Consider the following 17,032-nt stretch of genomic DNA (forward strand, 5'->3'; position numbering starts at 1 on the left):
ATTTAGATCCATGTGTTTGTTTGCAATTAAGTCCTTTTAAAAACAAAATGCCACATCAAAGTTCCTCTTGGAGAATGCTTAAGTTCATTTAATTCATGTCATATTAAAGGAGATTTCCACTCCCGTTGTTAATACAGTGACAGACTCATGGGACTTCACATCACAAGGTTTCACATCATGAAGCAATACATGAGAGAAATCAATGTAGATTCAAAACCTGGCAAATCTCCTAGCAAACTCTCGCTGGAGAAATAAATGTAATGAATGTTGTCGAAAGAACTGAACGACAGTAAACAAAGCATCCGATGTCAAGATGTGGTGACAATTAATCAATTATCATGTCACATGACTTCAGTCACGGCACTGCAGAGTAAAGACTGTAGCTGAGTCTATGCTTTACTGTGAATGAGACTTCCATGGTAAACTTCCCAAAGTAAAATTTCATAATTTAAAGAAAACATTAGTTATTTTTGAACATTAAAGGTGGAGTAAGTGATTCCAGAGAACGCTTGTTGTGAAAAATCAGTTTTTGTCAAAATCAGTGAATATCTCCTCACAATCTGATACCTAGCCATACTGTGTGTGCGCTGAAAAAAGAATCTGGTGTTAATACACAGTCTTGGCTCTGTAAACTGGTATATAAACAAAGGTTATGTGAACAAAGGGGGCACACTGTAGCTATAACAACATGCCCGTTTACAAATCCTAGGTTGCATATTTACACTGTATTTTTTTCTCAGCGCACACACACAGTACATACAGGTAGCCGATGGTGAGGAGATATTCACTGATTTTGACGAAACAACACTCATTCTCTTGAATCGCTCACTCCACCTTTAAATGTCTGTTCAGTTGTTAACGCTATTGTTTGCTTGAGAAATTCAATTCAGTCCCACTCCCTCACTTCCATGTTTCACACCTTGGTTCTCTCTCCCACACCTTTTTCCCCCCAGTGTTCAGTGACTTGTGGCGTGGGTAGATCCAACAGGCAGGTGGTCTGTTCTAACTACCACCAGCCAGTGGACCAGGACTTCTGTGACCCGGATGATAAACCCGCCACAGAGCAGGAGTGTAACGCTCTGCCTTGCTCCTCCGTCTACAACCGCCAACGCATTAACGACCAACCTTACGGGTATCCCCAGGACCCCGGGCACCACCCAGGGCACAGCAGCTGGAACGTGCCCTCATCAGACAACCAGTGGAGGACCGGACCCTGGGGAGCAGTATGTTCAACATGTCATCTTTTGGGGGGAAATAAGAGCTTTGCAGACGTATTGTGTTTTGTGATTTGATTGATTTTAAAAAGAAAATAATCCAGTAAGGATTTGCATAAATTACTGGAAACCTATTAAATTTAATTATTTTGCTGCTGTAACACTGAAAATGTACCCCACTGTGGGATTAATACATTATTAGCTCTCCTTATCTTATCTTAAAGGTGGAGTCAGTGATTCCCAGAGAACGCTTGTTGACAAAATCCATTTTTGTCAAATCAGTGAATATCTCCTCACGATCCGTTACCTGTACGTACTGTGTGTGGGCTGTAAAAAAAAAGCGTGTGTTATTATGCAGCCAGGGCTCTGTAAACTGGTATGTAAACAAAGTCTATGTAAACAAAGTGAGCCCAACTGTAGCTAGCAACATACCCGTTTACAGATCCTAGGCTGTTTAATAACACTGGATTTCTTTCGTAAGGAGATATTCACTGATTTTGACATGAAGGGATTTTGACAACAAGCGTTCTCCAAAAATCACTGACTCCACCTTTAAGATCTTCATATGGATAATGATGTACACACTGTGCTGGCACACAAAACTTCACTTTCATTGGAAAGCCAATGAAGTATGTTTTGTAATGCATGACCAGCATGACCTAAGTATGTACAACGTGTTGTCATGAAGGCCTGTGCGTGTCTTTCTGTAAACACATTCTTGTGAACACATTAACTTGGAGGTAGCAGATGTTTTCATTTCCCAGTGCAGAGGGCCATACATGGTAACAGGCTTTCAAAATACGCACCAAGGGACAGATTGCAATGCTATGCAATACAAGAGACTGCAGAGTGTGTATATATTGTGTGCCACTGTGTGTATATAGACATTCAGGACTCCAGAATACCAGATTATCTCAAAGCATGGCCCTCCCCAATGCTGCTACCTTGCCGTGGTGGGGAGGCTTGCGTGCCTCCATGACTCTAAAGGCTATACCGGCGGGGATTCATACCCCCTGTAGGTGCAACCATGCCGGGCAGGTTTTAGAGTAGAGGCCGGACGAAAAGCAGCACCTGGTCCTCCAGGTTGGGGGTTGGGCGTGGGGCCAACAACCCCACCCTGTAAAACACTTGCAGTTACAGAAACGCCGACAAGAGAACTAAGAGAGGACACGGCCCTGGGAGAGAGTAGTTCTTCAGCTAGAAGACAAATGACGTTGTGTGGTGAAAGCCAGGAGCCCCTGGAAGCCGCAGGACCGACCACCCTTCTCTCAACCAGGAAAAACATTACCATTGGAACATGGAATGTAAGAACAATGTATCAAACAGGGAAAACCTTCCAAATAGCACAAGAGATGAAAAACTATAATCTTGTACTATTGGGCATCAGCGAGGCAAGATGGACACAATCAGGCCAGAAAAGATTAATGAGTGGAGAGCTGCTGATTTACTCGGGCCATGAAGATGACAATGCACCACACACAGAAGGGGTAGCTCTCATGCTATCAAGAGCCGCACAGAGAGCACTGATAGAATGGGAGGCCCATGGACCAAGGATCATCACAGCATCGTTTAGGACAACAAAGGAGAAGATAAAGATGAATGTCATCCAATGCTACGCACCAACAAACACCAGTGAAGAAGAAGAAAAAGAGGAGTTCTACGACAGGCTTCAGAACATCCTGGACAAATATCCAGAGAAAGATACCACCATCGTCATGGGTGACTTTAATGCAAAGGTAGGAAAAGTAAACATCGGATATGAAGAGGTGATGGGAACACATGGACTTGGAGAAGCAAGTGAAAACGGAGAGAAGTTCCTGGATATCTGCGCACTGAACAAGCTTGTTATCGGAGGCAGCATCTTCCCACATAAGAGGATCCACAAAGCAACATGGGTGTCACCAGACCACACAACAGAGAACCAAATAGATCACATCTGCATAAGCAAGAAGTTCAGAAGATCACTACAGGACGTGAGAGTTAAAAGGGGGGCAGATGTAGCATCTGACCATCATTTGTTAACTGCTAGACTGAAACTCAAGCTTAAGAAGAACAAGACAGAGACAACAGCTAACAGACAGAAATACAACGTGAGCCTATTGAGGGACGCAGAAAAACAAGAGGAATTCAGACTGAAACTATCAAACAAATTTGATGTTCTCCAGGACCTACTTGAAGACGAAAACAGCATCGACAGTCAGTGGCAACATGTTAAAGACGCACTAATATCCACTTGCCAAGAAGTGGTTGGCTACAGGAAATTCCAGCAAAAGGAGTGGATATCTACAGAAACCCAACAAAGGGTCCAAACAAGAAAAGAGAAGAAAGCAGCAGTGACAAACAGCCGTACAAGAGCATCCAAGGCAAAGGCACAAGAAGAGTATACAAATATCAATAGAATGGTTAAGAAGAGCATTAAGGCGGACAAGCGGAAATACATCGACAACCTAGCCGAAGAAGCAGAGGAAGCAGCAAGAAATGGAAACATGAAACAGTTGTATGACACCACCAGAAAGCTGTCGGGCAAATACAGCAGGCCACAAAGACCGGTCAGGGATAAAGAGGGAAACAGCATTAAAACAAAGGACGGACAACTACACAGATGGGCAGAACACTTTGAGGAACTGCTAAATAGACCCCCACCAGTAAACCCACCAGATATCCAACCAGCACAGACCGACCTCCCCATCAGCTGTGACATACCCAGCAGAGAGGAGATCAGGAAAGCGATACAACACCTGAAGAGTGGGAAAGCAACTGGGCCAGATAACATCCCGGCAGAAGCCCTAAAGGCAGACGTTGGTACCACGGTGAGCCTGCTGCATCCACTCTTCAAAAGGATCTGGGAAGAAGAAGAGATACCATCAGACTGGAAAGAAGGCCTTATTAGCAAGCTCCCAAAGAAAGGAGACCTGGGAAACTGCAACAACTATAGAGGGATCACCCTACTCTCTGTGCCAGGAAAAGTGCTAAATAGAGTCATCCTGGACAGAATGAAGGATGCAGTTGACCACCAACTGAGGGACGAGCAAGCAGGATTTAGAAAGAATAGGTCCTGTGTCGACCAGATTGCCACTCTTCGCATTATCATAGAGCAGTCACTAGAGTGGAACTCCCCACTCTATGTCAACTTTGTCGACTACGAGAAGGCATTCGACAGTGTACATAGAGAGACTGCATGGAAGTTATTGAGACACCATGGAGTGCCCACTAAGCTAGTGAACATCATTAAAAACAGCTATTCTGGAATGACCTGTAGAGTGATACATGATGGGCAGCTCACAGAACAGTTCCAGATCAAGACTGGGGTCAGACAGGGTTGTCTTCTATCCCCATTCCTGTTTTTACTAGCCATTGACTGGATCATGAGAACAACAACAGAACAAAGGAAGAACGGAATCCGATGGACATTATGGACACAACTGGATGACTTAGATTTCGCAGATGACCTGGCACTACTGTCACATAGCTACCACCAGATGCAAGACAAGATCAATACACTCACAGAGACTTCCTCACAAGTAGGACTTAACATCCATAAGGGTAAAACAAAAAACATACGGATAAATACAACTAGTACCGAACCGATCACCCTTGGTGACACCATGTTAGAAGAGGTAGAGTCCTTCACCTACTTGGGGAGTATCATCAGCAGTCAGGGTGGTACAGATGCAGATGTAAAAGCTAGGATAGGTAAGGCAAGGACATCATTTCTACTTCTCAAGAACATCTGGAACTCTAGGGAGATACGGGAAACAACTAAAATCAGAATCTTTAACTCCAACGTAAAATCTGTCCTGCTCTATGGAGCAGAGACATGGAGAATCAACAAGATCACAATAAATAAAGTGCAAACCTTCATAAACAAATGTCTCAGAAGAATACTGAAAATCTACTGGCCGAACAAGATCAGCAACAACGATCTGTGGACAAGAACAAAACAACCCCCAGCAGCAGACGAAATTGGACGAAGAAGATGGAGATGGATCGGGCACACATTACGCAAACCACAACCAAGCACCACCAGACAGGCTCTGACCTGGAACCCTCAAGGGAAGAGAAGCAGAGGACGTCCTAAAAACACCTGGCGCCGGGACCTCCAGGCAGACACCAAGAGACTGGGAGGCACCTGGTCGCAGATAGAAAAGAACGCCAGTGACCGTGAACTCTGGAGGTCCCTTGTCGACGGCCTATACCCCAGTAGGGGTGTAAGGCGTAACCCTAAACCTAACCATGGCCTCGAATGTTTGGCTGAAAATTGATTGGGCATGAACAAACCCAAATGGTCCGGGGCAGATCAGGCTCTTAGTTCACCTAATGTCCTTGGCCTTGAATCAAATTGTCCAAAAAAAGCAGTCATAATGTTTTTTTTTTTTTTTGGGGACTTACATTCGTGTTGTTGATTTTTTTTGTTGGTAGTTTCACATCTGCAAGTAAATCTGCTTAATGCCAAAGTAGGTACACTGAAGCAGTTGGGGTTGTATCTTCTGTGTTCTGCAGTTTTGTTTTGCATTGTGCTATTTCAGTTAGGACGTGACATTGCCTATGGTTACCCAGACGAGCCTTATCACATACACTATCCCAGGAAGCTAGCACGAGTTAAAGTTACGAGTGATTCTTACTAGTGACGTCATCCGCCACCTCTTTTTGGATGCATGAGGGCCTTCATTTCCCGTTAGCAGAATCCCTGCAGTTGCTACCTAATTTGTGTCTGTGCCTTCTCGTCAGACTAGGCCCAATTGTCATTAAAATAGATTAAGAGCATTGTTTATTAAGGAGTACAATCTGCTGCCTGCTAGAAGATTAGTGACAAAAGTGGTACATTTTCAAGTCATTCAACAGACCCATTAAAGACCCATTTATTTTACTGTAGAACTCTGTTTGTTAAAACGAGACAAATGTTTTTTTTAAGTGGCGTTATCTTCTTTTCCTGAAAGCCATTCTCTAAATCTCTAAAACCCAACCCCAGCAGAGGCATTCATCCCACTACACTGTTCAGTCTCACATAATGAGCCTGAGTGGAAGCACTGCTGTTCAGGCTCACTCTGTGCTGTCCTCCCTCACATGTAGAGAGAGAGAGAGAGAGAGAGAGAGACAGAGGGAGAGCGACAGAGAGAGAGAGAGAGCACTGAATGTACTCAATCCCATTGACAGTGGGGATGTGTCATTTTAATTGGATGCAGAGTGTACCTACTGATCCGTTCAAGGCTGCTTTGTGTTGTTGTTCCGTGTTTGAGTTTGTCCTTCACGGACTGATGTTTTCCATCTTCGTATAAGATCATTTTGAACAGCTGTTGTTGGTTCTTGGTTAGACTCAGGTAAATTCAGCAGAACAAGTTGTGTGTTTGTATGTGTTTGTACGTCCGCCCCTTCATTTTCTGCTTTGTAAACACTGAACACGCCAACTTTCAAACATTGGAAACGGCAAAATACTTGACAACAGTATCCTTTGTTTGCTTTATTTGACCTGGATAAACTTTGTAGGCGTTAACAAAAAAAAATCCATAGCCTTAAAAAAAGTTTAGTTTTTTTTAAAGTAACCACAAAGGGTATTTTGTTCCAATAATTAAAATAAGCAAAATCAAACTAAAATATCTACTACTGCTAATGTAAGGTTTAGTTTGGAATAATTGACTGTAGCTTCTTAATGTATACATACATGCAAGAGAGAAAAAGAGTCCATTCCACCTATCCTAACTAATCATCTAACTAGGACTGTTCGACGGATTTATGCACACACTATCATTCCACTTCATTTCTATAAATAGAGCTAAAGTTTAAACTAATTTAGGGGCTCTCGTGGTGTAGTGGTTAGAGCGCCCCCTTCCCCCCCCCCCCCCCCCCCCCCCCCAATAGAGACTCAGTCCTCAGAAGCAGCAGACCATGGGTTTGAATCAGGCCTGTGGTCGTTCTCTGCATTGGTCATTCCCCTATCTGCCCCATTTCATTTATGTCTCTCCAAACTGTCTAATAAAAGCATAAAAATGCAAAAAATTATCTTTACCAAATTTAACTTATTCTCTTCATTAAAGCTGGGGTGGAGAATTTGGGGAGAAATAGCAGTTGGGATAGAGATTTGAATCCAAATACCTCAACCGCTCCACTTGTTCTCTTTGGTCCCTCCCCTATGGTCCCTCCCTGACACGCTCTACACCAACAACGTCGGTGCCAAAGTGAATTGACAGTCCCAACAGCCAATTAGAACAGAGAATCGGATTTTTTTAGAATCGGAGCCTCGCTCTGATTGGTCAAAGTGTACTGCTCATGTTAATTTTGACCATTCAGAAATCACATACCCCAGCTTTAAGATGATCAAACCAATCCATATAATAATGGCATGCGAGTTAAGCCTATTTGTGCGCGGTATAGCCGTCATAATTAACCCACTATGTTTTGTGCTCCCCAGTGTTCCAGTACCTGTGCAGGGGGCTTCCAGAGGCGGGTGGTGGTCTGTCAGGATGCAGACGGTCGAAGCAACAGCTACTGCGACGAGAGGGTGAAACCTGCAGAGTCTAAGGGCTGCGACTCCGGGCCCTGCCCTCTGTGGAACTATGGCGTCTGGGGAGAGGTGAGCATCCTCTTCTACTCACTCATGGCAACCTTTAGCACAGTTCCCACACAACTACAGCGTTTTATCCTTCTTCTCTGTTTTGTCTTCTATTTCTGAATGTCTGTCTCTCATCTTTTCACAACAAAACACAGGCGTTGGTCCAATCTCATTCAGAAAAAAAGACCTGTTGGATAGGCTAGCTAAGTTAGTTTGTGTAAAGTAGGCACTGAGCTTGTCTTGAGATGTGACCACTGAAGCAAGTGAAAAGACTGATTAAAGTCAACTTGTTTGGCAATGGCTTGAATGTAACGGTCATTCATTTATAGCAAAATGTTACACACTAGAGCATTAAAATATTATAATTACTATGTAATGCCATATGATATTAAACATAATTTCTTGTTTGCTAACTTTAGTGTACCCAGACCTGTGGTGGGGGAAGAAAGACGCGCCTCGTGGTTTGTCAAAGGCCCAGCGGCCAGAGGCTCAACGACTACAACTGTGACATCCTGGACAAGCCGCCCGACATGGAGCAGTGCAACCTGCAGCCCTGCCCAGGCTCTGCCTCCTGGCACCGCCGACCATGGAAACCGGTACGATAGTGCTTACTCGTTTCCCTCCAACACAATTACCTTCCTCCCTGAGGACGCGTCACTGTGAGTAGACATGGTGTGTGCTAAAATGACTTCAGGCGTGTGTACTGGGGGCGTGTTCTTTAGCCCTCAAGCTGTAGATGAGAGTCTGTGGTGAGCGCTGGGTGTCTCGCGCCACTGCAGGCTAGCCAGCTCCAGCCCACCCAGATGGGCCCTGCAGTGGCATGGTGCTGATTAGAATCGAGATGGGGGAAAAAAAGGAAAAATACACAAAAACACAATGCTGCTCCACTTAAAGGGGATGATTAAAAACACATGGATCCCATTTTGAGCCAAGGCTCCAAATTAAAACCTATAAATCAGGAGTGTTGTCCAACAATGCCATATATTTGTAGAGGCGTAACTGTAGAAAATATTTATTTCATATATGAGGCGTGAAGTAAATGTTCTTTGTAGTTATTGCTGTCTCGGCCCTGTATCTGAAGTACACAAGTGTATATTTGTGTATAAGAGTTAATATTATGACCTTTATTGAACAGCAACAAATGACTGTCAGTGTATTTTGTATATGTATCTTTGTACAGTATGATTTTGTTTTTTCAAGTTGCTAGTTTTATGATATGAATATTTTATTTAATATTTGTTTTGCTGGTGCTCTCAGTCAGACCTCTCCTATCTTTCTATGAGTAAATACAGGTTGTACAGAGGAAAATATTTTCAAAAACATGTTTCATTTTGTATTTTTTTATGTTGTGTGTGTGTGTTTTTGTTTGTTCGTAAGTTGAAATGTAATTTCGAATGGCTTCATCTCGGTCAGGTTCAACTCATTTAGATCATCATCCTACATTGTCACAAAAACAAAAAAAACTATTCAAATAAAGATACAGATTCATCTTTAAAACATTATCCAAAAATGTTACTAAACACAAGTGCCTTGAAATGCAGAAAGGTTGAAAAGTAACTGAAGAAAATATGAATTGTTATTTTAGGCTTCAATAAAGTATATTTTACAGTATACATTTTGGTCTATGTCGCTTAGGAAAACAGGCAAACATTCTTATAAACTACACTGTAATTACCATTCACACATCTTTCTTCACCTGGTTCTTATTTTATACACAATTAAGCCATTGGGCATGAATGATTGTTTTTGCGATACGTCACAATAATAATGGCTTGTCAAAGTAAATCACCGCATGTGTTGATGGAAATGGTTGGGAGCTTTTTGGGACTTAGGCCTTACACCATAACTGTATAAGGGAGTCAGTCGGAGGTTAATTCCAGTAATGCCTCTGCAAAAATGCCACATGAACAAAAACAGCAATGTTAGAAATCCAATTTAATTTAATTCAGTTGTACATTATATAATGGTGTACTGACAGTATCGTAAAGATAGTGATTTCTCATATTTCAGGCTTATAATTAATTTATTCATTATGTTAATGGTAGGCGGCATCAGTGTAGCTTATTCAACCTAAAAGTGAAACTAAACATTTTCATTGAGTCGTTCTTTCTACAGCTTTCACGGTTGTCTATAAAACACACTAAAGCACACGGATACCTCCTCCTTATAACGTTATAGTCATGTGTTGCTGTGTCTCTTTATTCCTTTGGCCAGTTTTATTTTTTTGTATTTCTGAAGGATTTTGTTTTTTTCAAATTAAACTTATTTATTTGTTTACAATAGATTATTAATTGGTGCAGCTTTAATGTTTTGTTCCAGTTGAGATTGATGTAACACTTTACTTGAATTATTTGTCATCATTATACACATAAAGTATGCAAAAACAATGCCCAGTGGCCACTTGTAGTGATATAAGATAAACATGATACTCCAAGGGGAATGATGCTCGTAGGTAAATAAAAATCTCCATGAGTGGCCTTTGCAAAAGATTTTCAACTTGAAATGATTAATAGAAATCTACAAATCCAATCGGCACTTCCAACATTATGCTAGTGGGAAAAGGCTTGCAGGTAAAAGCATTGCAACATCCTATAGATTTGAATCTCTGGCTAGTTTGCCCTAAAGAGCTGCTAAGAAGCAGCTGAAGATCTTGTGTATTCTTACCTCCGGTGATTTAGAGTTGATCTCAAGGGTGTACAACAGGGTAGCATTGATAGGTTACAGGTACAACTATAGGCACACCTCTAACCAAACCAAACCTGAAGATATGCGGACTTGAAACTTTAGGTACTTTGGCACATACAGTGGCTACTCAAACACTTTACAATGTTTGAGTATAGCTTTGCAGATTCAGGCTTGTGCAAACAATTTGTGACGAGATTTAAAATGTGACACTTAAGCAAGCTCAATTATCAGGGAAACATGAAATGATCATGATACATATTTCAGGTGAAGTGTTGCAGATGGGTCTGGATTTATGTTACGTCCTCTCAGCGAGGAGGTCTGCAGTCCTTCTTTGTGTCTTTGCTCCTCTCGCTGTGTGTGCGTGCGTGTGTGTGCGTGTGTGCGTGTGTGTGTGTGTGTGTGTGTGTGTGTGTGTGCGTGTGTGTGTGTGTGTGTGTCATTCTAAACCAAGACTTCCACTACAACCAAGACTTCACTTCCACTCAATTGTTTTAAACCCAAGGTGCAAAGTTGCCAAACTCAAAGGAGCAACTCTACTTCATTATTTCACATTTTTTTGTTTTTTTTGTTGTTCTTTTTGCTATTTATTTCATTCACTTGGTGCAAAAGTACATATACATGTTGACTTAGCTTTTTCCCATTGTAAAGAATATTAAAGAAACATAACTGTGACATTTGTGTTGTTTCTCAAGGCAATATTTTTACCCTCAAACTAAATACAGGACATTACCTTTAACAGCTATACAGTGATCGCTTTGCACTTCAATGGAAGACCGTAGTTCTTGTTATGATAGGCTGTGAACACATATAGGTCTTACAGACATGTTTCTCTAGGGGACATCCTTACAATATGGAAAAGCACAATTAGACACAGTACACTGCTAAGTAGTAACACTTGGAATATATAGTTTATTGATTTAACAGGGGAACAGCTTTTGTTTAGATACAGCAGTTATTCTTTCATGTACAATAGCTTTATATCACACTTATATGCAAAACATGTACAGTAGGTTTATGCAGTGTATAGTGCATAGGTGAGTTATTGTAAACAGCTGATAGAAAAAGACTTGACTTGGGGCTCATTATGTGGTATTTTGCTATTTGACCCTCAATTGACTTTCCCCTGTTTCTTGGCCTTTTTCAGTAATCCTCATTATAATTCAGTCTTAGTGGGTTATACTTCAAATCTGTTTCTATAGTATCCATAGTACTTCACATACCTCTGAATAATGTAGTGTAGAAAACCCTTCAGGCCCTATGCGTTTTTAACATATTACTTTGTAATCTCCCTGGAGAAAACATGCACAGTCCAACTTCGGTGCTGGGTGGCACATCTGTTTACCATTGCATTAATGGAGCTCTCTGTGATGCATTTGGCAGGAGACCGCCTGAGTATTACTTTTACCACAACAATAATTGGTATTATTTCATGCTGGCAAGAGTTGTTTAGTTGAGGGGATCCAAAAAGCAAGTCTTGTAAAGCCAGTATTTACAGATGGGGACTGATTGAATTATTTATTTCATGTCCTGCTTTCTTTGGTCATTCTTTAAAGGAAAACACATGAAAAATTGCAGGCAGTTCTTTTTAAATAATGTAGTAATTGAAGTAATTTACCTAACGCTTTAACTCAAAATAGACCATATCGTCAGATTTTTTTCTTTAAGAAACCTTTAATTAACCAACTGCAGGGAAGTATTATTTTAATATAGCTCTATATAAAGCAACTGTGTAGCCGACATGCAGCATTAAGTGTTGATCTAAATGATTAAACTAAATCAGAAGCTAAAATAGATTATTATGTTACTTTTATACATGTGACTTTGATTATATCTATCTATATATATTAAGCATTTATACCATTTATTTTAAATTTTAATACATTTATAGAACCAAATATTTAAAGGGAAATGTTTAAAAGTATTTGTGATTTGGAGATACAGTTGTCTGGGGTTTTTCTTATTACATAACGTTGTCAAAATATTTATTTTTGCATTAAAAGGAGTCTTACCTTATGTAATGGCCTCTTCTGTTTGTAGTATCCCCAGAATATTTATGCTACATAAAAACCTTATTTTTTTGCACCAGTGATATCAGTCACATTAATTGGCAGCAGTAGCTCACAAATTAAATCCCTTTTGTTTTTGTAAGGTTTTTAATGTACTTGTGAAAATATATTCGTACAAAAAACATATCTAACTCGTGCTCTATATTCTCCCAAAAGATCCCAGGTTATTGCATACAGTTTAATACATTTTTGGTAATATAGTTAACACATATATTGTGCAAAATAAATCCTTATTTGTTTAAGAAGCCATTTAAATAGCAGGCTACATTCCTGGAAATAAACATTTGGACTTGTGTGAACAGCGAAATGGTTTTATTAAAGGTGCACCGAGTAACTTTCAGTTTTTGTTAATTCTTGCACCCCCTTTGGACAAAAGCGGTATAGTTTTTAATACGCCAACAATAGTTCCAGGGTGAGGGACCCATGACAAAGGCATTAAGAAAAACTAAATAAAATAGCATTCTTTGCACTGATGGTCTCATTTGCTGTTACATGTCATTTATGATCATCAGAGGAAAAATTACACTGTTTCAGAAATATTTAAAAGTTCCTTGTAGCACCTTTTAAATTAGAGAAGGCATATCATCCTCGAATAAATTTGTTTCTTCAAAATAATCTGCCTATATTCTACACTGACTCATTTCTACTTTGTACGCACCCCTTTATGAACTATAAATGCAGGATTGTGAAAGCTATATTCATTTTCCATATACAGGTCATCAAAACGTATGTCAAATATCGAAAAAGAAAAGACACAAAACAATTATCACATTTATTGCACAAATTTAGGATTTCAGACACATAGTTCAACATGAATCCGGAATGCAAATATCTTAAACTCATGGTAATTACCTCTAAAAGCAGTGTCAATGTCAAATGAGAGCAAGCAGCAACAATACGGCTGTGTGTGATGAATTGGCAACCAAGGCACCATTTTGGTAATTTATGCCTGTTTGTTGCTAACAAAAACATCCAGTTTCCTGCCGAGAGTGGCTTTCCCATGGAGGGGGATCGCAGTTGAGCGTTTGTGAACTAATCATGCTGCTTGTTTCAAATGAAATCCACATGCACAACATTGACATATACTTGACTTAGGCCTGAGGGCAATGGGCAAAAACAAACCTGTTCTCCAAACCCGTCACCCCTGGGGTCACTTGGTCCTGACATCATTGGGGCTTGCGTTTCCTGATCTTGCCCATATGCCAGTCGGGCGCGAGCTATTGAAGCTCCCCTCCCCCCTCCCTCCACCCCCATGGTCCTCACAAGCATGGTTCTTGTCATGGCTTTAATTTAAAAATTGAAGTTGGGAGATAATGTTTCATTTCTCCCTTTGAGAGAAAGCCAAATTGTTGCGTTTATGATTTGCTGGTTAAAAGTCAAGCACTGTGACCTACAGATTTTGGCAACCATTAAGACGTGGGGGGGAGGAGAAAACCGAATTCTGTTATCTGAAGATTCAAAATATTTGGATCCCAGCATGTCTTTCACTTTAGGAACTGAAGCCTTTTTTTTAGGCCAAGAGTTGGATAAGAAAGTTTAGTTTGTTGCCAGCACTTGCATAAACATCCTTACAATTTACTGTAGTCTATGAGCACTTAAAAGACATTGCTGCTGTCCCCTGTAGTAGAAAAAGCCTTGTCTGAACAAATAAGAGTTGACTGTAAACCACGATGAGTTTGTGCAGCAGGGCATTGGAAGAAATTAAGAGAGAAGCCCTTCTATTCAGGGTAGATGTTATGTTTGTGGGGATTCCAATGGTTGGGAGCAGATGTAGTGAGAAGAAATGAGAGGAGACAGGGCGTGAATGTCTGGAAGCATTTAGGGTGGCCTACCCCTGGCTCATGAAACCATAGAGAACATGGCCTCACATTGACACAGGTGGAGATCGCCCTGCTTTTCCTCAACTCGTCAGCCAAACACATTGTAAAGTGGTTTGAAAGCCTCTCAGAGTCGCTTCGTAGACTCCACTTAAAAATCTTCTTCTCACATTGGGCTTGTGCATCAGACTTGATGGGGCCTGGTCTTGTTGGGGCCTGTCTAATCCTATCGAGTTGATGGAGTGATATGGAGTTTGTGGGACTCTGCATCTCCGTCAAAGAGCTTTCTTTTTCCCCTCTTATGGGAACAACTGTGAAGGATTGGGTGTCCACTTTAAGTAACGGGGAGATAATGGTTCTTCATTTCAACTCCGACAGTTACAAGACTGGCAATGTCTAAGCTACACCATAGAGGTTTAGAGTTGCATCTTTCCTCGGGTCGTACTACTTGCGACTTTGTTTGATCGACAGATATGAGGAAATATCAGTACTTTAGTCAGTGCCTGATTCATTTTGTGGGCCCCTTCCTCACTTGTTAGTAAGACACCAACATTCAAAAAGAAATTCACCCTAGGAACTAATGATTCTTTTTCATCATCAAATAATCTGCCAATTATTTTCAAAGTTATTTTTGTATGTACTTATTATTTAGTAGCCTACAACTTAATAGCATTGTTTCAGTGCCCTAACATGGGATCAGTTTAAGTGTGCAACTACTTTACATTCTTCCATTTGTTTAAATAGCAAAAGTCCTTTTAAGAAGGGGTGCTTTATTTTGCATTTCTTTACCACTGCATTATGCATGAGTCTACAAAACAATCCTACCTAAGATTATCCGAAGCCAAAACCCTGATGTTTATTTTTTGATGTTGTGGAAAGTTGTACATTTGAATTGAAATCCTTTGTAGCTATGCTGATCATTTACAAGGCCTGTCAGATCATGAACAACTGTTTTACGTTGTTTTCTCACTGATACGGTGTCTTTGGGAGGATACATTTTAAATCTGACCCATGGATTTAAAGTGAATATTGAAATGTCATAATAATGAGACACACACATAGCATTTTTCTTTCTTGTAAATGTAATGGCAAGGTCAGGGTCTCCCAGTGTTATTTTTCCTACCTTCTCCTAACTTTCCTGTATGCAAGCTGTGGCAAGCTGGTTGCTATGAGAGATTAGAAAAGCAGCTGTTTGACATTTTGCAGGAAGAGGGAGTTAGAATTGAATGTTCCGTGTCAAGGGTCGCAACATTACAACTTTACGGCTGCTCTGCTGTTTTTATTTGTCTATCTTCTGACAGTTCACCCATAGTTGGTGAACCTTGCTTTTATTTTCTATCTTATTTATCGTCCTAATTTCCATCAGTATTAATGTAAGCTGCGCTGGATGTTTCAGTACAACACGGTAATGGAAAAAGCTCTCAGTGGAATGTTTAGACAGACGGAAAAAACTGTTGCTGCTTTGTCATTTCATTTTGACTTATAGCCGCATGGCTTATCCTCTCTGAGTGGTGTTGACTTAAAAAGGAAACCGTGTTGAAGAAAGTGTATACGCATACTCAACCGGTTGTTTATTTAACTCCTTTAAGATTGCATTGCAAAGTCATACATTGGCATGGAGTGCAGAATATGCTGTTTAGTTTCAGCCTATCAGAAGTACGCTGCATGCTGACTGTCGGTCAGGAACAGCATTGATAGAAACAGGGAATTATTTCCACATCTTACAATCAGTCCCATCCCGGGATGACTAATATGGGAAAAAATCTACTTGTTTTATCTTAAAGTCTTAACTGACTGTACTCATAGTTTGCAATTGGTAAACATTTACATATGCCTTGTTTAAATAATAGGAATTCTTTAGCACATGTTGTTGGACTGGTCATGAATAAACTTAGTAAAGGTTAGATGGGTTGTACACATAAATGTTTGGATTTCACACTGCTCCTGTGCGTGGTTTCAAACCACCAGGGTGGGTGGCTATTTTGGCCGGATGGATAAAAGATCTATGACTTTTGACATTCCTCTGCCCCGTGACGCCGTTCTTACCAGCTGTTCCCACGTTGACAACATGTGCTGTTTTGACTTCTGTCTTTGAAAACCTGCAAAACAAGACCATGAACAGAGAGGCAGCCTGAATGTTTTGTGACCCTCTATCTTCCTCCCTCTTGTCTCCTTCTCTCTGAGATTTGCAGTTTAATCTATGTACCGGAGGACATTGTGATACTGTGTAACAAAAGACATCACACACTATCTTTAAGTCGATTCAGTTCCCTTCTTTTCTTGATTTGGTTCTCAACTTAATGAAGATTCTGCATTGTATGGTTGACCAAATAGAGCTTCTACCTTTGTTTGAAGATGCTGTATTTCACTGCGTTGACAGCATGTAGCCCAGGGTATAATTCTACACTCCCTTCACAGTCTACACTTGCAAGTTTGTTCTTGCTCCGGGTCAGCATTGAGCTCCTTTGAAGAGACTATGTAACTATGGTTACCATATGCTTGGTATTATTATCCTCTTGCATTGCGAACATGCTGCAATGTGATCGGAATTCGACCTTGGCTCTCACATTTTAAGATATGGTCTCACTTAGAACCACTAAATATATGAAACATAATGGAAACAATGTATTTGTTTTTCCAAATTGCCTCAAGCAGCCATTACATACTTCATAATGGATCATTTCTTCCACACTTTCATGGTAT

The 17,032-nt window shown here is 40.6% G+C and overlaps 1 protein-coding gene across 1 annotated transcript in view; it reads left to right on the forward strand.

The window, feature by feature from the left end:
* LOC307250300 (A disintegrin and metalloproteinase with thrombospondin motifs 20) overlaps nt 1-17,032 on the forward strand; it is a gene marked incomplete at both ends in the record, with an annotated part of 84,168 nt that overhangs the window by 53,093 nt on the left and 14,043 nt on the right. The window contains 3 exons of the mRNA XM_080027343.1: nt 954-1,223; nt 7,621-7,782; nt 8,181-8,357. Coding sequence (XP_079883469.1) covers nt 954-1,223; nt 7,621-7,782; nt 8,181-8,357 — 609 coding nt within the window. The remainder of the gene's footprint in view (nt 1-953; nt 1,224-7,620; nt 7,783-8,180; nt 8,358-17,032) is intronic.

Source organism: Ammodytes marinus (genome assembly GCF_949987685.1).
Source record: "Ammodytes marinus genome assembly, chromosome: 5".
Lineage (NCBI taxonomy): Eukaryota > Metazoa > Chordata > Actinopteri > Uranoscopiformes > Ammodytidae > Ammodytes > Ammodytes marinus.